This window comes from Lepidochelys olivacea, assembly GCF_965140295.1.
Source record: "Lepidochelys olivacea isolate rLepOli2 genome assembly, chromosome: 21".
NCBI classification, from domain to species: Eukaryota; Metazoa; Chordata; order Testudines; family Cheloniidae; genus Lepidochelys; species Lepidochelys olivacea.
In genome coordinates, this window is record NC_140431.1 from 6,021,416 (window position 1) to 6,044,333 (window position 22,918).

General features: G+C 42.4%; 1 protein-coding gene across 5 annotated transcripts in view; it reads right to left on the reverse strand.

The window, feature by feature from the left end:
• The window catches only part of SRGAP2 (SLIT-ROBO Rho GTPase activating protein 2), a 206,936-nt gene that overhangs the window by 116,576 nt on the left and 67,442 nt on the right, over nt 1-22,918 (reverse strand). For 4 of the 5 annotated variants that reach the window (XM_084611232.1, XM_084611230.1, XM_084611231.1 and 1 more), the window contains exon 3: nt 818-1,010. In XM_084611232.1, the coding sequence (XP_084467358.1) occupies nt 818-1,010 (193 nt within the window). Of the gene's footprint in view, nt 1-817; nt 1,011-15,136; nt 15,233-22,918 lie in introns of those variants that run through there. The other variant, XM_084611233.1, reaches the window with a different exon arrangement.

A 22,918-nucleotide genomic window follows, 5' to 3' on the forward strand; every position in this document is an offset into this window, starting at 1 on the left:
ATATAAATGAATAATCTTCTCTGGTTTCCTCCCACTTCATGGTGTCATCATCATGGTAGAATCAATGAAGCCAAAAGTCTTTTACAGACTGACCTGAATCATATGAAAGATCCATTGGAGAATCATACTTTTATCTGACAGATCTTCTAGCTGAACGATTTTTTAACTTGCCATCACCTTAGTATCTAGGTACCATACACAAAAATTTGGATCTCCTCCCTCCATCTAAATGTACCATGAACTCCACCTCACCATCATTTATGCTACTTTCTTCCTGAGGCCAGGATCAAAAATGATGGCATTACAGAAGTAAGGGTTTTCTTAGGAGTATACTAACCCTCCCCCCCCCACTCCCCAGAACTGAGGAGTTTTACTTAATGGATTTTTAACTAAAAAGAGATATATAGCAAACAATAAATCCATAATATTAGAAAAAAGTATTCCCTTAATAGCCAAGATAAAAGCCAAACACATCTAGAGAAGAGCTCAGATTCTGCCCTCCACTTTACACATGTGTCAGCTCCCTCGTTAAGTTATTCTCTGTTTACCACAATACGCCATTCCATTCCCCCTCGGAGTTACACTCCACCAGCAACAGTTGTGCTAATCCAGCTAACACCACATAAAAGGGAAACTACTTTTTTCAAACACACACCTGGGTCACTTGGGAGAAAAAGTATTTTCCTTTTAAGTTCCTAACAAAGAGACATGGTGCCCCATTCCCTCCCCTCCCACCCCCAACATGCTATATGTCCGCTCTCTCCTCCCACCCCCACACCCATGCCCAGCCTCCAGAAGCAACTTTGCAAAACTGTACTTGAATTGCTGGTCTTTAGTGCTCCTTGTTTTAGCCAGGAATCTCTCAGCCAACTTCTCCAAGTTCCTTGAATAATCCATCTCGATCTCTGCCTTCTTGCGAAAGAAATCCTGCAAGTCCTGAAGTAGCTGGACCCGAAGCTCGCACTGTTGGTCGAGGCATTTCAGCTGCTCAATGAGTTGCGTGCGAATCTCTGAGCAAGGAGAGAACAAAATGAAATACCAAGTGTTAAACAGAAGCCCAACAAAGGAAAATCAAAATAATAGAAGTTAGCTAATAAACGATGGTTAAAATAGCTCTCCCTCCCCACCAAGAGATCACCAAAAGCACCTAATTAACTGTATCCACAGTTAGAAAATGGTTACAATTACCTTTAGGTGACTACGGCCACAGGGTGTGAGTAAGGCAACCAGGAACCCAATGTTGTACACTTACGAGCAAAGCTCTACTGCTGGAAATGTCATCACTCTTAAGTGTCAAGGGCATATCTGGCATTAAGAAATGGTCACTTCCCAAAAATGTCCTGAAACTCAACCTGGATCAGGACTGCAAAACTGCAGTCTCTCCCCTTCCCCTGTACCTCAAAAATCACTCCACAAAGTCTCTTGATCAAACTCCTTCCCGGACTATTCCTGAGGAAAACCAAAGAAGCTGTGTGCGTTTTGGGTATTCCCAAAAGACACCAATTTGGGGTTATTCAGTTAAGTGCAGTTAATGTGCAACCTCCATTATTAACACAGCACCACCAAACTGGTAACATCCTTATTTGGAGAAGCCAGACAGCATTTCCACTTGGACAAAGCCTCCAAAAGTAACACTTTTTCTTCTAAAAAAGGATCTCTCAGAGTGATGTGTGTGTACATGTGTGCCATCCATAAGCATTTTCAGGTACAAGTGTATTTTAATGCTGTTTATGAAGCAGAATTATTAGCAGCAATACCCATTTGCATTTATATGGCATATTTCATCTAAGATTTTCAAGGCATTTTACAAATGTGAAATCAGCCCCTGAAGCCTTTGGAGATGGGTTGTTAATCTCCTTTTCCTGATGGAGAAAAGGACACACAGAATGGTTAATGAGTAGCCCACATTCACACAGTGAATCAGCGTGAAGCAGAGATGTCAGAGTCCCCTGCTTTAAAAAAAAAATATATATATATATATATATCAGAATTGGCGGTTACTGAGTTACTAGGAGAATATTTAGCTTCCAACTCTAGCAATTAACACAAGAAAAATAATAAAATATGTACTTTCATCTGAGGATCTCTGGGCGCTCAAACATTAATTAGAGCTGCCTATCATCACTGGTGATTTGCTGCTGCTTCTTCCTAAGTGTTGGAAAAAACATGTTGTTCCAGGACTGAATTTAAACAGCAGTGTACCTTAACAAATGAAGTACTTAACATTCAGGTCTTCTTCTACATGCACAGCTTTGTTTATGCCTGTGGATTGCATGGATGCAAAGCTTTAGGATAATGGTCTTATTTGCGGTTATGGTTGGAAAGTACTTATTCCTAGAATGATCCATTTGAAAAACCTAACAGACACTGAAAAAAACTAACAAGACCATTTTTCATGGCAGTACATACTGACATTAATAAACTTAAACATTAGAGCAACCAGCTTTGCTTGCCTCCTTGAGCACGTCTGTCCTCTTGTCACTGACAAATATACCAGGATCCAGCTCTGACCAAATTACCCTGCCAATGCACCACGAAGACCAGCAGGGCAGTGTGAAAAAGCAACAGTTCCATGGAGTTCAGTGACAACTCTCAACCAAAGTGATCATGCACCTTTATTTGGGGGGTGGGGGAGAGGGAGAAAGGGGGAGCAGTGGTAAGGGATTTTGTATCAGGTTGTTGGTTTCCCCTCCTCCCCCAAAAAATCAGGATATTAGTTAATTTTTTCTTCAAGTTATGTGATAACTTAAGGCTCTCAAATTTGAGTTGACTTTTGTAAGAGAGTTTAAATTGGAAGCTTTGCTTTCCCGACAGTATACCATCCAAGGCAGTTCGGAACATACAGTTCAAGGGGAAGTTAAAGCGTGTGATTCCCCGTAGCTCCCCCTCCCGCCCAGCTGCCCTAACTGCTACATGGGGGCAAACCTGGTCAACTGTAACTTTTTTCTGGTTGGAGAACTCATGCATCTTGAATCCCTCTGTCAGGGAAAATAAAAATTACATGCAAATATGCAAGCTTATAGTCGTGTGCATTTATTTGCTGTCAAAACACTGAGCCACATTCATTCCTTCAGGCAGAGGGAAGTGTCAATTACACCTCCTTCTCCTAGTGTGGCCTGCTACAAAACACAGGGTGGGGTTCACACTCTGGGAAAGGTACCACTGCCATCTGTTCTCTAGTCAGGGTTAGATTCCATTTCCATCAGGGCTCCATAGAAGCCAAGCCAGGGGACACTACAATGGACAGGCACACAGTGTTCTTTTAAGTGCACACTAATCATGATCCATGGGCTTCTTGAAAAGGGCCAGTGAAACCATTCATGTTGCCAACTGTGGAGTACCCTACATAGGCAATGTTAAGAAAAACAAAAACACATCCTACATGTTATGTCTTGCAAATTTGTGATACCCTGCTGCACATTCATTTCCACATGATAGTAATATTTCAGGATTTACAGGGGTTGGAGGAAGCAAAACACTTAACACAAAATTTACTAGCAATTATTTAATGGTTGATACTCAGTCTACACTATATTTCTTCCCCATTCCACTTTCTCCCCATTTACAAAAGCAGTAATGGATTTGCAAGGCTTTGTAGGCGTGATGAGCTTATTAACGTGCTATGCAAATAGACCTCTTTTCCATCTATGGCTTTGTCAGTAAGACTGATACAGGAATGAAGGTGAGCCAGCTATACAACAGACTGAGGAGCAGACAGAGCATTCCATAAGGAATGTGCCGTAATTCAGTGTTTCCTTGGTGTAATGAATCAGTCTCCGCACCACTTAACCTGGTACTCATTTGGAAGTCTGCCATTCTGACACAGAACATCCTGCAAAGCCAACCCCATTAACGAATTTCTCCTCCTTCCACCCCCACCCCCCTCAAGTAAAACTGATTGTCACATACAGCCAGGTGGTGTTGCTATGTGGTAACTAAGGAAAGACTCCCATTGATTTCAGTGAACTTTGCCTCAAGCTCTAAAGCTTTAACAGGGTAAAAAAAAATTGTAGCTAGCACACACACAGGTAACAGAGGCACCTGCGAAGTAGATTCCGATCTGTGCCCCAGTAAAAATGGCACACGCATCATGCATGCAGCAAGTCAGTGGCATGCAACGGGTCGTTAACAATTTCTACTACAGAAGTATGACCACTCACATCCCTATTAGAAAGTGGAGTAGAAAGTTGTGGGTTTGTTTTTGGTTTTTGTTTTTTTTTTTAATAAGAGGAGTTCTATTACCAGGGTGCGGGGGAGGAGCACAACCGTGCCGAGAACAATCTAGAACAGGGTGTCTCAAACTTCATTGCACTGTGACCCCCCTTTTGACAACAAAAATTACTACGTGTCCCCAGGAAGGGGGACCAAAGCCTGAGGCCTGCCGCCCAGAACTGAAGCCAAAGCCTGAGCTCCGCTGCCCAGGGCTGAGGCCCTTGGGATTTGGCTTCAGCCCTCAGCAGTGGGGCTCAGACTTTGGCTTCAGCCCCAGGCTCCACCAAGTTTAACACCAGCCCTGGTAACCCCATTAAAATAGGGTCACGACCCATTTTGGGGTCCCAACCCACAGTTTGAGAACCACTAATCTAGAATCTTGCCCTTTTTCAATGCCCCAATTTTAGAGGGCCCTATCAAATAGATTTTGAAGTTAGTTAATTAACTTATCTATTGCTTGTAGATGCTCCCTCCAAATGCTTGTAAAGGAAAATACCTCTTTCTTCCTATTTTGTAATATCTTGTTTTTTACATTTGGCGAATTGGTTATGATTTTCACCCTATGGTTCCAAAAATAGCAGTTAAAAGTTAAAATGGCATATTCTGTTTGCTCCATTATTTATGTACCGGGGTCCTCTGGACTGTAGCCCAGCTCCTGACAGGTCTGCTAGTGAACCATTGCTCCAGAGACTCAAGGGAGCACTGACAGTGGCTCGATTTTCCCCTCAAATTTTGTAGTAGTGGAGGAAGAAAAATATGTTTCTCTGGAACGTTTCCAGTCCCACGAGCAGGGCCAATTAGACAGGCAGAACTGCAAGGTCTCAATGCGTGGATGAAACATGGTGTTTGAAGGAGGAATTTAGGTTTTTTAGGAACTGGACGACCTTTTGGGGAAAGGAAGAGTCTAGAGAGGAAGCTCCACCAAAACCAAAATGTAGAAAGACTGCTAGAATGTAAGGGCTGGGGAAAGACGACAGGTGCGGACGAGCACACAGTTCAGACAGACACATCCTTTATGGAGGGATTTATTAAAGGGGATACTCTATATTCTAGCAAAGAGGAGATGATAGAAGTACAAGTAGGAACTGAAGAAAGGAAAGAAAAGGGAAGAAAGAGTCCCATTCAATTACACCACATGAAGGCAGACAGCCAAATATTGACAAATCTGATAAGTGCCTGTGTATAAATAACAGAGCAGGTCACACTGGTGAGAAGTGGCATTATACATGAAAGAAAGCAAAGTCAAATATAGTAAAAACCTTAAATGAATCAAACAATACCACAGAAGCTCTATGGATAGAAATTCCAAGCATTAATAAGGGTATAGCAGCGGGAATATAATACCAAGCACCTGACAGGTCCTAGACTCTGACTGAAATGCTCAGAGAGATTAAAGAAGCTACAAAAACAGAAGACCCAATAATGATGGATAAGGCTACGATTTAGAAATGGGTCTTTTTAGTAGAAGTCATGTACAGGTCACGGGTAATAAAAATTCACGGTCCGTGACCTGTCCATGATTTTTTTTTACTAAAAATACCAGTGACCAAACCTTGGGAAGGGGCCCCTGCTGGGGGGAGGGCTCCGTGACTTCCGCGACCTCCATGACAGACTCTGAGCCCTAATAATGGGGGATTTCAACTAGTTCACTGCTGACTGGGTACATGTCACCTTAGGATGGGATGCAGAGAAAAAAGTTTAATACATCATTAATGACTGCTTCTTGGAGCAGCTAGTTCTGGAACGCACAAGGGGAGAGGCAGTTCTTCGTTCAGTCTTAAGTGGTGCACAGGATTAGGTTTAAGAGGTGAACATAGCTGAACTACTCAGTCATAGCAACCGTAATAGAATTAAATTTAACATCTTTGGAGGGGGAATAATTCTCAAGCAGCCCACCACAGCTGCATTTAACTTCAAAAAAAGGCAACTGCACAAAAATGAGGAAGTTAGTTAAATGGAAACTAAAAGGAGCAGTCAGTCACCCGAGGAAAATGCCTGCAAGCTGCATGGAATCTTTTTAAAAATACTATAATAGAGGCTCAAACGATATGCTTACCCCAAATAAAAAAAAATACTAAGAGGACCCAAAAAATGCCACAGTGGTTAGACAGAGTAAAAGAGGCAGTGAGAGACAGACATCCTTTAACAATTGAAGGTGAAATCCTTTTGAGGAAGACAAAGGAGCACAAGCATGAGGACACAGGTCATCTAGTGGATACAGTGTACGTAGACTTTCAGAAAGCCTTTGACAAGGTCCCACACCAAAAGTTCTAAAGGAAAGTAGGCAGACCTGGAATGAGAGGGATCGTTCCCTCATGGATCAATAACTGGTTAAAAGATAAGAAACAAAAGGGTAGGAATAAAGGTTAAGTTTTCACAGTGGAGAGAGATAAATAGCAGGGTTTCCCCAAACACCTGTACAATACCACTGCTGTTCAACATATTCATAAAGGATCTGAGAAGCGTGGTATAACACCAAAGTGGCAAAGTTGGCAGATGATACAAAGTTACTCAAGACAGTTAAATCCATAAGTGACTAGGAAGAGTTACAAAGGGATCTCACAAAACTGGGTCACTCTGCAACAAAATGGCAGACAAAATGGTATTGATAAACCCAAAGCAATGCACATTAGAAAACAATCCCAACTACACATACACAACGGTGAGGTCTAAATTAGCTGTTACCACTCAAAGACCTTGGCCATCGTGGATAGTTCTCAAACATCCACTCACTGTGATGGACAGTCAGTCAAAAAGCTAACAATGTGAGGAATCTTTAGGAAAGGGATAGATAATAGGACAGAAAATATAATGCCACTATATAAATCCATGGTATGCCTACACCTTGAATACTGCGTGCAGTTCTAGTTGCCCCATCTCAAAAAAGACGTTAGAACTGAAAAAAAATACAGAAAACGGCAACAAAAATTATTAGGAGTATGGAACAGCTTCCATATGAGGAGAGATTAGAAAGACTGCAACTGTTCAGCTCAGAAAAGAGACAACCCAAGGGGATAAGATAGAGGTCTATAAAATCATTGTGTGGAGAGTGTGAATAGGGGAGTGTTATTTATCCCTTCAGGTAACGCAGGAACCAGGGGTCACCCAAAGAATTTAACAGGCACCAGGTTTAAAACAAACATAAGGAAGCACTTCTTTACATACACACAGTCAACCTGTGGAACTCGTTGCCAGGGCATGTTGTGAAGACCAAAAGTATTACTAGGCTCAAAAAAGAATTAGTTAAGTTCATGGAGGATAGGTCCATCAATGGCTATTAGCCAAAATGGTCAGAGATGCAATGCCATGATCTGGGCGTCCCTAAGCCTTCAACTACCAGATGCTAGGACTGGACAGCAGGGGGTGGATCCCTCGGTAATTGCCCCGTTCTGTTCATTCTCTCTGAAGCATCTGACACTGGCCACTGTCAGAAGACGAGATACTAGGCTAGATGGACCATTGGTCTGAACCAGTATGGCAATTGTTGTGTTATTATGTTCTTAAATATGCCTCCTGCTGTATAGCAAAAGGTGTAAAACAATGCACAGGGCAGCCTTCTTGTTTCCCTCTAAGACAAGGGCGGGCAAACTTTTTGGCCTGAGGGCCACATCTGGTTTCAGAAATTGTAAGGAGAGCCAGTTAGGGGAAGCTGTGCCTCCCCAAATAGCCAGGCATGGCCTGGCCCCTGCCCCCTACCCAACCCCTCCCTCTGCTTCTCGCCCCCTGACGGGCCCCCCAGGACTCCTGCCTCATCCAACCACCCCTTCTCCCTGAGCACCCCTGGAACCCCTGCTCCCATTCAACCTCCCTGTTCCCTGCCCCGATTGCCTTGACCCCTATCCACACCCCCGGCCCCTGACCACCCCTGCCCTCTATCCAACCCTCCTCCCCCACTCCCTGCCTCCTTACCATGCTGCCTGGAACACCGGTGGCTGGCGGCACGGCTGCACCAGGAGAGCAGCCATGCATTGCGCAGCACCAAGCGTGGGGTCAGGCTGGGCTCTGCAGCTGTGCTGCCCCAGGAGCTTGCAGCCCCGAGCATTGCTCCAGCAGCGCAGTGAGCTGAGGCTGCAGAGGAGGGGAAACAGCAGGGGAGGGGTCGGGGGTGAGCCTCCCGGGCCAGGAGCTCAGGGGCTGGGCAGAAGGGTCCTGCGGGCCATAGTTTGCCCACCTCTGCTCTAAGATTAGCTCATGTAGCCACATGATAGCTAGTTTCCTCCATTAAACACACTCAGCTGAATTACTGTCCCACACTCAGAGAGGCTATGATGGTCATTTCCCACAAAAGCTTATTTTATATTGTATCCATCAGATGAACAGATCAAAGTGGATTCAGGGTTTTCCCTTAAACCGATATGGAAGCGAAGAGCACAGCTCAGATTCAGCAACCACTTGCCTCATGTCTACTTGCACGTTTAGAGCTGGATTATCTGCATTAGGTTATCTTGAGGGGGGAAGTCAGCTACTCCAGTGGCACATGCAAGTGCAATCGCTGGTATTGGAAGCAATACTCAGGATGTGTCAAGGCAAGGTTGGGATTGGGGTGGAGTGGAAGACAAAGATATAGCTAAGAGCAGTAATGCAGTTGCTACATTCCCTGCATTAGTTATTTCTTCCCACTCTTGATACCTTATGATTGCTTAGGAAAGTAGCTGTAAGGCAAACTCAACAATTCTGCACCAATAATGTTCTTGTTTTAACTGCTCAGGAAATCACTTCCATAGCAAGTAGGAAAACCAAAACCAAGCACACACCAAAGCTCAGTTCAATGACTGCCTGATTCTGCCAGGCTTTCTAACTGGTTCACAAGCACCCTGAACTTGCATTGACCTCAGTACTTCACAGCACTGGGACCTGCGTGAGGGACAAAGAACTAAGATGCAGGAAGACTACAGAGGAAGAAAAGTCATGAACTTCAGTGTATGGGTCATTTGCAGAAAATTCAGCCCCCTATACTGCTCTGTGCTGAGTGACCTCAACTCCCAAAGCCTTCAGTGGGAATGGAGGACACTCAGTGCTTTGCAGACTCAGGCCTTTTGATAGGCTCAACTTTTCATGGTTTGGTTCTGGACACAGGATTGAAATCCAAACACGTTCAAATTCCAGGACTGTTTACAATGGGGGATGTGACGGGTGGCATGGGCACCCTCTTGACTTTCGAAGTTGACTGCAAAAAAGAACATTGCTCTCTCTGAAGAAGCTGGGTGCCAAATCAAAGAGAAAAACTAAAAAAACAAGAGGTCTTATAAGTCTTATTAAAGAGACTTGCACTGTCATTCTACAATCATTTAAAATCCAATGGTAAGTTAATTGAGCAAATGCTTCTCAAACTGCCTCACATGCACCTCGCCTGCTAAACACCAAGACTAATTGTAACCTTTCCGTTTAGCAAAATATGCTGCGTCAGGACTTTTTCTTGTAAATACATGCACTGTTTCTGTGAGAGGAAAAGTAACAGCTGATTGGGCTGTATGCACTGGGGAACAATAGGCTATTGAACACAAGTGCACCCAGTCTGCGAGGTTGAGCTGAAGCAAGGCAACCTTGATCAGTTGTTTTATTTTTTAACCAGTACTTTGCTCTGGCCACAAATAAAATATATTCAAGAATGCCGGAATTTCCTGAGGCTCACTCAGCTTTCTAGGATATGAAACATCTATTTGTTATCCCACCGCTTAAACATGCCTGAGGATTTTTTTCCAGACCTACTGTCAGAACATAGCAGCGCAACATGTGCTGTCAACTGTGGGTTACTATATTACACTGGAGCTTTTGTGACATTGCAGTCGCAATACACAGATTTTTTTTTTTTTATTTCAGTTCATTGGTTTGGCATCCCTTAAGTTACACACCCCAAACACACATCTTTTTAAAAAATGCTTCATTCCTTTCCTATTTTAAAAATTAAAGCCCTAAGTAACCATTTGCTAATACCACTATTTGCTGCAAACCAAGTCACAGAATCAGTATCATCCAGAATCTGTTTTCATACGGACACTATTTTAAGGTCACACAGATGTTTAATCTCACCTCATCCATCACTGTGTTTTCTCAAACGTGGACAGTTTCCAGCTCCTATTACTACACTGCTGGGTTTTCAAGTTAGTAGCAGAGTGGCTTCTGCGGTCTTTACCCATCTCGGTCTCTCCCAGCCTTTACATGATACCATGCTCTTTCTTGCTTTGGAGAGTATAAGGCAACCCCCCACTCCCCCAAAGAATGATTGCATTAAATATGGAAACCCTCAGCCTATCCTCAGCCAAAGCAAATGTTGCCCTGATTCTTTTACCTGTTTTCCCCAACACTTCAATAGAACCAGCACTTTAAGGAGCTGCAATTTCAATGACCCCTTCTGTTGAGTTGGTCACTACCGGGAAGTAATTACTATTATTTGTCTGGCATTAAAGCTACAGAGGGCATTAGATCCACATAATAAATTGTTGCCATTCCACATTCAGCTGTTTCCAAAGGTGAAGCAGCTTTAACCCCACTTTATAGATGGGGAACCTGGGGCCCAGGGAGGGTAAAAGACCTTCTCAGCGTCATGCAGAGTCAGTGGCAGAACCAGGACTTAGACCCCAAGTCTTCCTATTCCAAATACAGTGCCTTACGCCAATACTGGAACAAGCTACCTCCTTCCCACAAACACAGCGTAGCCAATAAATACATACCCCGAAGTCTCCCAAGGTAAGAGAAGGAGGAAAAAAGAAAGGTTCCAGCTATTTACAATTCGATTAAATAGTAACAAGAGGAAAACAGTATGCCTTGTAAATCACTTCCAACATCATGTTATAAAGATCCTTAATTATAAAGGGCAGGGATGAAGAATAAAATATAAAATCTAGACAGCTGCATAATTTTTCATCCCTTTCCTAGCCATCTTCAGTACTTCAACCTCAGCATTTGTAAGTAGCTTCAAGGACAGACCTTAACTGCCATCTGGCTTGTCCTGTAATTTGTGAATTAAGTTAGGTAGCGAGGGAAAGCGTTGACACTGTACATTATGTTTTATTCATAAATTTATCATTTAGTAGATTCCATCTAACTACATAGCTTCCCCTCCCACCTTCTCTTGTTAATTCCCCACTGAATCCCATGTACAGATGCAGGCTGAACAAAAGGAAAACATGGAAAAGCAGCTGCTAAAAAGCAATTGCTAACTGCGCGTTGCCATTTTCCTATACAAGATAAAACCGGCTGCAAGTTTTTTTCATTTTGAAGAATAAGGTAAAAGTTCAGCAATTCCTTCCTCAACTCTTAAGTCAGACATGTGAGTCAGAAATCATGTAGGACTGCCAGATTCCCTCAGTCCACTTAAAGTGCCAATCAGACTGGGGGAAAACTGACCTGTGTAATATGTACCATTTTCAAAAGCAAACCAATTTACTATATCCAGGTATTATTACGTAGATGAGCCAGACAACTCTCCTTCCCTCTATACAATTAGCATTCTACTGTGCCTACAATGTCCATGTCCCAGCCTGCTGTGCAAGGCACTGTTACTGGTCCATAACCATTCACAATCATGGTCACTCAGGTACAAACTCACCCGCCTTGGCTTTTTTTGGATTCCTTGGGTCCATCATTTGGGAGGCACATTTTAATTACTGTACAATTATTTTCATGTTTTACTTCTGAAGAACCCTTAAAAATTAGGGCTTCAACCGCTTGTGCTAACTGAAGTACAGAACTGTTAGCCCTGATGGCCTGACGATCCGCAGCTCTGGAAATAAAAGGAGTACTTGTGGCACCTTAGAGACTAACAAATTTATTTGAGCATAAACTTTTGTGAGCTACAGCTCACCTCATCGGATGCATTCAGTGGAAAATACAGTGGGGAGATTTATATAGACAGAGAACAGGAAACAATGCGTGTTATCATACACACTGTAAGGAGAGTGATCACTTAAGATGAGCTAATACCAGCAGGAGAGCGGGGGAAAAGGGGAGGGAAGAAAACCTTTTGTAGTGACAACCAAGATGGGCCATTTCCAGCAGCTGACAAGAACATCTGAGGAACAGTGGGGGAGGGGGAGTGGTGGAAATAAAGATGGGGAAACAGTTTTACTTTGTGTAATGACCCATCCACTCCCAGTCTCTATTCAAGCCTAAGGTAATTGTATCCAGTTTGCAAATTAATTCCAATTCAGCAGCGTCTCATTGGAGTCTGTTTCTGAAGCCTTTTTGTTGTAATATTGAGACTTTTAGGTCTGTAATCGAGTGACCAGAGAGATCGAAGTGTTCTCCGACTGGTTTATGAATGTTCTAATTCTTGACATCTGATTTGTGTCCATTGTTCTTTTAAGTAGAGACTGTCCAGTTTGACCAAATATAGAAGGCAAAGGGGCATTGCTGGAACATGATGGCATATATCACATTGGTAGATGTGCAGGTGAACGAGCCTCTGATCATGTGGCTGATGTGATTAGGCCCTCTGATGGTGTCCCCTGAATAGATATGTGGACACAGTTGGCAACAGGCTTTGTTGCAAGGATAGGTTCCTGGGTTAGTGGTTCTGTTGTGTGGTTGCTGGTGAGTATTTGCTTCAGGTTGCGGGGCTGTTTGTAAGCAAGGACTGGCCTGTCTCCCAAGATCTGAGAGCGTGATGGGTCGTCCTTCAGGATAGGTTGTAGATCCTTGATGATGCGTTGGAGAGGTTTTAGTTGCAGGCTGAAGGTGACGGCTAGTGGCGTTCTGTTATTTTCTTTGTTGGGTCTGTCCTGTAGTAGGTGACTTCTGGGTACTCTTCTGGCTCTGTCAATCTGTTTCTTCACTTCAGCAGGTGGGTACTGTAGTTGTAAGAATGCTTGATAAAGATCTTGTAGGTGTTTGAGGGGTTGGAGCAAATGTGATTTTATCATAGAGCTTGGCTGTAGATGATGGATCGTGTGGTGTGATCTGGGTGAAAGCTGGAGGCATGCTGATAGGAATAGCGGTCAGTAGGTTTCCAGTATAGAGTGGTGTTTATGTGACCATCGCTTATTAACACCATAGTGTCCAGGAAGTGGATCTCTTGTGTGGATTGGTCCAGGCTGAGGTTGATGGTGGGATGGAAATTGTTGAAATCATGGTGGAATTCCTCAAGGGCTTCTTTTCCATGGGTCCAGATGATGAAGATGTCATCAATATAGCGCAAGTAGAATAGGGGCACGAGGAGACGAGAGACTGCGAGTGGATGGGTCATTACACAAAGTAAAACTATTTCCCCATGTTTATTTCCCCCCCGCCCCCGCACTGTTCCTCAGATATTCTTGTGAATTGCTGGAAATGGCCCACCTTGATTATCACTATAAAAGGTTCTCTTGCCCCCCACCCCGCTCTCCTGCTGGTATTAGCTCATCTTAAGTGATCACTCTCCTTACAGTGTGTATGATAACACGCATTGTTTCCTGTTCTCTGTGTATATAAATCTCCCCACTGTATTTTCCACTGAATGCTTCCGATGAAGTGAGCTGTAGCTCACGAAAGCTTATGCTCAAATAAATTGGTTAGTCTCTAAGGTGCCACAAGTACTCCTTTTCTTTTTGGAGATGCAGACTAACATGGCTGCTACTCTGAGCTCTGGAAACAACGTCTTGTTCCCGGAAGTTCCTCCCACTGGAGAAGTTATTTTCTCCTTCCCCTCACAAACACAAAGTACTGATGGCCCCAGCCTTACCATGAGCGTAGCGATCCCTGCATACAGGAGAGTGCAGTTTTCAAGACTAGCATTTAAACAAGGAAGCCTCTGATGTGTTAATGGAAGAGACACTATGACTAGAGTCAATGTAAACTACACACCCAATACCCATCTATCAAAATATTAACACAGTCCAACAACAGAACAAGTCAGAGGCAAAAGGGCAAAAGTGAAGCCTGTATTAAACTGCATCCGTTTGAGTGAGCTCAGGACAAGCCTTGAAAGCTGGAGCATTGTAACAGTGGGGTTTGGAGTGCTGCTTTATCACTAGTTGTCATTTAATAGCTTGAGATTGTCATGAAGTACAGGAATATGAACAGTCATTCCGCTTAACCAACCAATATAGAATCTCACACACACACTCCATTACCTTTTGTGCTATGTATCTATAGCTATGATGGCTTCCCTGTAAATATTTTACTCCCCAGAATACTGGGGAACATAGCTGAGATAAAAAAAGCCTGCAGATGGATAAATTAGCCCTCAATTTATACCACACAAACAAATGGACAAAGACATACAGTAGCAGTTCTCAAGAATTTTATATTGTGGACCTCTTCTTTTAATCAAGATCCTGCAGTGGAGGACTCCACATTCCACCCTACCACAACAGTGCTGGAATATATACAAGTAATATTAGGTCAGTGGTCATGAGACAACTTGAAATCAAGTCCCTGAATATGATAGATACACAGCTGCTTATTACATCCCTCACTCCCCTCATTTTCTCTGGGGCTTTACATTCATCTTTCCTTTTGTACCTGCAGATCATTGCTCTGAGCTGTCCAAGGCACTCTGCTTTCATCCTCTTGTGCATTTACAGATTTGACCCTATTTAAATTTGCACCAAGGAGACTACCAGCAGAGATGTATATGAAGCAGCCACACAGGGTGCAGAAAAGAGCCTAAGTCTAGTTGGTGGAACCTTAAAGGGGAATGGGGTGGCAGGGGGAAGAGAGGCAGGGGAGTCCTGGCCTGCAATAAGCTTCCCTTTATGAAACCTGATAGATGCTTCACCAGTGTTAATGAAGCAGATTCAGGGACAAGTTGGAAGTGCTCCATAGACTAAAGTTCAAGAACCACATGCAAATCCACATTAAAGCGATTATCTTGTATCTCAAGGGATGAGGCAGAAAATACAAGCCCTCTGTATTACCGGCCAGCTGCAATCATTCCACCCTCCTAAGAAAGCTTTCACTGCTTTTTTGCCCAGTTATCTCAGCAAGCTAAGGAAAAATGAAATACCTTTACACTGACTGTTGTGCAGAAATAGAATTGCTGAAGTCCTCTTGGCTCCACTTTTCATCTCTTACTTACACCTCTTATCTTCACGATTTTTAATCAGCTTAACTCCTGCTCAGCAGACAACTTGGCAGCTGGTTTGACCATTCCCTTTGTAAGCAGAATGACTTACTATCTCACACTTCAGGTTTTGTTTTTACCTCATTCAAAACAGCTGCTTCCCCATAGCTGCTTCTGCTGGCCACAAGTTATACAAAAGCGTTATTTTTTGTAAGTACATATTCATATAGATACTAAGTGGAAAGTTACAGAATTTCCCCTCCCCACTCCACCAATTGGAACAGCTATTCAAATCATTCTCCCACTGATCATAGGTTAAGAGGGAACTCGACACAAGAGAAACAGTGATGTATGGCACTTCACAGAGTTGGGAAATTTCTCGGGGAAATTCAGCTGCTTAGCAAGCAGAGAGAGCACATCATCATATGATGTCAGCATGACTTTAAAAGCCACACTAAAACCATCAGGGACCACCAGAGTTCACCTTTGTGATATGAATGACCATTGAGGCATGCCTCAAAGAAACTCATTGAGATGTGTCTCTTGGGCAGAAGATATTTCCAAACCATTTTAACGCAGACACCCTTGCTCTTCTATAGCACCTTGTCCCAGAGCATATAAAATTACTGTAACAATCTACTGTGGCTCTTAGAATCAGCATTATCTCCGTTTGGGGAGTGTAGAAACTGAGGCAGAGAGCTCAAGTGACTTGCTCAGTATCAAACAGTAAGCTAGCAACAGAGAACTGTGTTTAGAACCAGGAATCTTGGCTCCCAGTTACCTTCTCTATTCCGCACCATGCTTCTACGCAGATAAAAAGGGCACACTCTCTCCGTATGAGGAGTTTCTTCATAAGTATGCTTGCACTGGATAGCAGAGAGTGTGAATCACACAGACATAATTCAGTATTCCAGGAGGAGAAACAAGAAACCAGTGCTGCTTTTCACTGTTGAGTTACCTCAGCCATGTAACAGCATGGAAGTCTTTCCACAACATTCCCATCCCTGTCCCAGATGCCAACCTATTTAAAATTATAACACACCCGGGAAAGGATTAGGATGGCAACAAAACAAAAGAAGCATCCCCAACACCTATCCAGATTTTAAAGTCTCTCACCCCCACATGGATTGGTTTTAACCAGAGCTGAGTGATGCTCAGAAAACTTTTATTAATGTTTAAAAAAATTACGTAATACACAGGTTAAGAAAAGAGTGTCTGTACATCTGGGTATAGTGCTTAGATTATCCAGAAATACAAAGTGAGTTTAAAAACTCATAAAATACATATAGTATATAATCTGAAATAATCCAAATGTAGATAAATTTAATGATACAGTTTATATATTAGAATCCAATTACTTGGGTACATCACTCATGTAAAGTTATACCGTTGGTTGTAGAAAACAAATATAGGAATGAGTGTAGATTGTCCCTCTGTAAGCGAGCATTTAGGATGGGCTGTCCCTTAGTAGATATTATCCATCAGAGAAGTATTTAGTTTCCCCTTGCCTGAAACGTTCCTCATGACTCCTTTGCGAGGATTGGTCCTCCTCACATAAATTAAAGACCAGCAGAAACACACTAAAGCAGGGGTGGCCAACCTGTGGCTCCGGAGCCACATGCGGCTCTTCAGAAGTTAATAGGAGGCTCCTTGTATAGGCACCAACTTTCCAATGTGTGTGTGTGGGGGGGGCTCACTGGTCAACCACTGGCTCTGCCACAGGCCCTGCCCCCCACTCCACCCCTTCCCGCCCCCTCCCCTGAGACTGCAGTGCCCTCCCTCCTCCGCTCCTCCGGCATCCGAGCCTCCTGCATACCACCAAACAGCTGATCAGGAGGTGAAGGGAGGGAGGGGGAGGGGCTTCCAGTGGGTGGGAGGGAGGGCTGCTGATGTTTTACTGGGGCTCTTTGGCAATGTACAATGGTAAATTCTGGCTCCTTCTCAGGCTCAGGTTGGCCACCCCTCCACTAAAGTCAAAGCAAAGGACAAAACTGGGAAAGGTGATGAGGGGGTCACCAAATTGAAGAGCTTCAAATACAGACCAGTCACCCATTAAGCGAGTGCATGGGAAGCAACTACATAAAGCAACTTGAAAACAAGTCAACAAGCTTTAAATCACAAATACGGCTTTGCCAGGATCCTCTCTTTCAAGTGACTCAGCAGCAGGACAAAGACAAAGGGCTGCAAAATGAACACGCTGCCACATTATACAGTAGACTTGACTGAAATAGTAATTTTAGATCCTAGGCCTTGTCTGTGATCAGTTTCTTAAAACAGAAACTGTCATCTCCTGAAAGGTATAATTAACTTGTGTTCTAAATGTCAGAGTAAGACTTGCAATAATGCAGACATGTGGTTATCCATTTAAACCTTCCAAGAGGTGAAGGTTAAGGCTAAGACTGCTGTTTAAATTCAAAAATTGACTCCAGTTTCAGATTTTAACCTATACCAAAAATCCACAGGCAGAAGTAAAAACAAAAAGCGACATAAAGCTAAAAATAACAAAGAAAAAAATGATTTTTGATTGGGCCTTTACCAGTCGTGACACTAGTTGATGGAGGTGGGGGGAAAGAGAAGGAGGGGGAAGAGATGGGGAAGGATTTAAGGAAGTCGGCAGAAAAGGATGAAGAATTTTGAAAATATAGAAGAAATGGTGCAATATGGGAAAAAACAATGTAACCAAACACACACACACCCCCCCCACAAAAATTAAAAGGCGAATCTAACTTTAGAGTCAAATATCGGAGTAAAGAAAAATTGGCTGGTCCCTTCGGATTTGTTAAGTGTCAGGTTCAACTGCTAGGCCACTGCTGGATTTCAATGTTATGGAAATTGTACCTTCAAAAACTGTATTTCCACTCCGTTTCTAGCAAGTTATTTAGATGCAACCCTGATACTGCTACTGATTCCCTGAAGCCCATGGATTTCATGTGTTTTGTAGAGGCTGTGTTTTTCCTGGTTTATGGGTAAAAGGGAGGAACTCACCAGCCCTATCATCTTCCAGCCACCCTTGCCAACAGGCCAAATTAAAACCAGCCTTTGGTCCTTGGAGAGCCAGAGTTCAAGTTGGCTACCATTGGTTTGGGCATCAGGCAGAAAGAGGCATCATGTTCAGAGATCTAGCCTCTTGAATAGAGAGGTGAGCTATATACAAACATCAGTAGCTAGCCCCAAGAAAAGGAAACAACACACACATACAACAAAACGAACGAGGAGTACTAGTGGCACCTTAGAGACTAAAATTTATTTAAGCATCAGCTTTCGTGGGCTAAAACCCACTTCATCAGATGCATACAGTCTCAGTCTGTAAATTTAAATGCCACCAGGTGATTAAATGGCTTGGAAAATTTTGCAGTTTTGCCCGAGTCTCAAAAATCAAAATTCCATTGCACAAAACACGTTAGTGGAACATTGTCGACTAACAGCAGCAGTACATGTCCCTTAGAGAGTCTAGGGCCTAGGCCACTGAGGTGGAATCAGGAAAAGGAGAGGAAGTCATAGGAATAGTAGTGAGGAGATCTAGCTTCTCGTTCAAAGACTGCAGTACACACTGTTGGACCTTGAAAGAGGCACTTCACCTCTCCATGCCTCAGCTTCCCTAATCTGAAAAATGGGGATACTACTAGTTCCCTATCTCACCGAAGTAGGTAGTATTAATATTTGCGGGGGGGGGGTGGGGGTGGGGGAGGGGGGCAAGGTACTTGGATAGAAGTTGGTTATAGAATTATAGACACTTGCAGCAGTTTTTCCTCCTAAACTGGCTTGTTTTAAACTACGTTGAGGTCATGGATGACCACATGAAGTTGAATAGTAGTGAAGTGTAACGGGAACATAAAGGACTTTCTGTACGAGTAGGGTTTAGGACGGGGTTTCAGATGCAATATTCAGTGAAATAGTGAGTACTGGTTTTTTTGCATGTACCTCAGTTTATGCTGAGTCATGAATTTATTGAGTCTCAGATCTTGTATGATATATAGCACTACAAGGGCATTATTTTAAAAAGAAAAAAATGAAGAATTGAAACTAGAAGATTCCTGCTGTAAGTGCAGTTTTATAATACACCAAATCAGATCTAATGGTTTGAAAAGTTCTTCCAACCAATGGCCTCAATGAACCTTGCACACATTTATGAGTTGTCCCTCAATATGCATATGAAAAGCAAAACATTGTCATCTGTATTTCACAGACTGGGAGAATGAAGACAATGGGTTTGCACACAATGCAAGGCCCCACATCAGCAAAACACTTAAGTACGTGCTTGAAGTTAAGCAACTCAAGGTGCTGGCAAAGAATCATCAACCCCTATGCACATCAAGCACTATGTAGAGTGCAATGAAAGGCTAATTTGGACTGCGTCACTGATGAGGTACCACAACATTTTAAAAGGTTTCCCAATCTCTAAATAAATAAATGTTTTGTGATACGAAGTGTAATGAAAGAACTGTGGTCACCTTTTAAAAACATCTAAAAAGAAAACTTTGCTTACACTCCAGACCTTTTTATTGCTAAAAATAAGTTAGTATGGGTCCAGTATTTTAGTATCTTCCCGGAGTGGGAGGAGGAGGGCGTGATACGCTTCATAAAAAAAAGCAAGCTGCAGATAGTTACAAGGGGAAAAAAGTAAATAATCTTCCACTAGAGAAGTTCTATATCGTTTCCAACAATTGTAGAACAGCATTCTAGGACTTGGAGCAGGTTATCTGTTCTTCCTTTTCAGTAGAGGTAATACTGAATTATATTTGCAAAGATGCCTTTTATTTTCTGCCCTCTACAAAATATTCTGTTACCAGTGTTAGAAGGCAATCTGAGCTTTGTAGATTTAAGTGATGGAGCACAGAATAGTTGTTTAGATTTTGAAGTACTGTTCTATGGGGCTCACACAGTGAAATATTTCAAGGATACTAAACATGCTTGCTTACCCCCCCCCCCCACATACTACGCTATTCTATATATCTGATTTTACTATTCAAATTAATGTCTTATATAAACAGTTAAAGAAAATATGCAATAGGAATCTCCCAGGCTTGGTACTGTAATGTACATAGTAAAATCTCAAGGACAAAAGAAACTAAATTTCAGTATCCATTAAAAATTGTGACATGCATTTAGGTAACTAACTGGATCAAAACGTCACTGACACATGAACCACTAGTACGCATGAGACCAATAACACGTAACAGTTCAAACCTTCAGTGCACAAGCAATATGCATGTTGTCTGCTGAATGCATCCTGGGATGTATTCTTGCACATCTAAAATAGCTGTGCTTTTTGGAAGGTCAAGCACGTTGTACGTTATGCAGTTGGAAGTTAGACATTTTCAGATAACTTTTCGATACCTACTTGAGCTCCTTCCTACCTATCGTTCTGAGCTGTTAAGCCACTGCCAGTACAGATGAGCAAACGAGGCAGGTAAACTTTTTAAATTTACGAGGAGCCGTTCTGCCCCAATTGCCCATTTTCTCTGAAGCTAGATTGGGACTGCTTGAGGCAGGTATCGTCTCTCTGAAGTCCTAGAATTAAATTTATTATCCACCAGACATCTTCAGTGACCATTGGAAATGGTCCTCCTGTGATAGGAATTTGGAGAGGTGGGAACTTTTCTTTCAAGATTGGTGAGCAAATTATGAAGGAGAAAAAATGGCATTTAATACAACTAGAAGCTTGAGGAAGTTCCCTAAGTGTTCCCAACCGCAAATAGTATAAAAGTAAACAACTGGTCAATTCTGAGCTGCGTTACAATAAAAAGAGGATTTGAAACATGCACCGAACATGTTGAGCTAGCCTACACCCTGACTCTCATGAGGCCTATGAGGCATAAGACATCACCAGAATCTAAGTTTATGTACAAATGTTCCCCTAAGGGTGGGAGAAACTTTCCACTGGATGTTGCACAACACATCTCTGTGCAAAGAAGAAATTAAAAAAAAAAAAAGCTTAGTTCCTCCTGGACAGAGCCACACAATTTTCTGGCAGGCTACTCCCTACAAGACTGCACTGAAGTATAAATCTCTCTCCCATTAACACGGTTTCTGAAACCAATCTTTTCATTACCATTCAACCTTCCAACTTGAATTCCTACTAGTATCATCCAGTAAGACTAGAAAATAAATTAACTTTGATGTCTGGGTATTCATCAGTTGGGCAATAAATACATTTAGCTTGTCTGATGTTTTAGGGAACAACTGTGCTTCAGCAAATGTTCTTAAAGCAAGTGAGGTTTTTTAATAGCAACTAGACAGCGCTATTGAAAGAGCCTCAGTTAAATGCTTACACAATTGTCCACGGAAACCAAAATAACGGGATGAGAATTCAGTACCTCCCCATCTTTGGGAGAGGGGAAAAGAGAGGAGTATGTGGAGGCAGTGTTCTAGTCCTTCCAGTAGGGGCACTGGGAGCCAGGTGACAAAAGGTTCTAATCCCGATTTTCACTAACTCATTGCAAGACCTAAGAAAAATCCATCTACCTTGATATTATTTAAGCACTGTGCTTCACCTATCTGTGCCTTAATTTTTTCATATGTAAAATTAAGGTAACACCCATCTTCAGAAAGCACTAAGATTCTGATGAAAGGCACTATACATCATTGCAGATTATCACTGTCACTTCATTTCCATATAGGTAGAATCCAGAACAACTTCACAGATGTATTAGACATTATGGACACGTCAGGTAGGTTATCAAGTCATTTAGTGCAATAAATAATATTGCCTAATTCTTATATAGCACAAAGTTGTTTTTTACGTTAACTAATGGAAAAAATTTATGAAAGCTACTAGAAACGTGTCTAGAAAGCAGTAGCTACTGGAGATTTTGCCGCTATTTTGCCCCATTATATGGAAAACTCATTACAAATACCAAGCATGTCAGGAGAAGGAAGAATATCCCTCATTAGAATTTGGGGGGCAACAGCTACCAGAACTCAAGGATAAAATCACTACATGGTTAAATCCAGGACTTTCAAGTCCAAAATTTAGCACCACCTCAACAAATGGAACAGATTACTTTCAAGTGATAAACATTAGGAGATTAATTAAATTTGAATATTTGGCTAAAAGGAGGAAAGAAATGCAAAAGTAATCGATGAAGTGAGCTGTAGCTCACGAAAGCTTATGCTCAAATAAATTGGTTAGTCTCTAAGGTGCCACAAGTACTCTCTCTTTTTGTGAATACAGACTAACACGGCTGTTACTCTGAAAAGTAAAACTGGAGACAAATCTCAAATTTCTGCACTAGCCTCTAAACTGAAAATGTAAATAAGGCCCTTGCTGTTATGACCAAGATATTCTCAGCTCACGAGAAAGCACAAACCGTTCACGTTCTAGCCTACAGAAATCATCATACAGGATTTCAATCCATGGGAGGATGCTTTGGCAGGCAAAGGCCCATAAAAATAATTGAAAGAACTGGTTTATCTGTGGCTACTTACAATCCATATGTCTAGGCAGTTAAGGTTTAAATGCCAGACAGCCTTATACAGGCAGAGCTCCACTATTGATTTCTCAATCAAAGATGGCTTTATTGTTTATATACCCAAGAGAAAAATTAATAAAGTGATTTGGATTAACCAGACCTCCAAGGCTTTGATGGCCATGAAGAGCTCTTCTGCTCGTTTTAGATGCTTTCACTAGAGAGGTTCTCTGGGGAAGCTGCCTATTGTGACCAGCCTTCCTGTGTTACCTCCTGCCAAGTGCAAAATTACATAAAATGGCCCCAGCATTTTAAG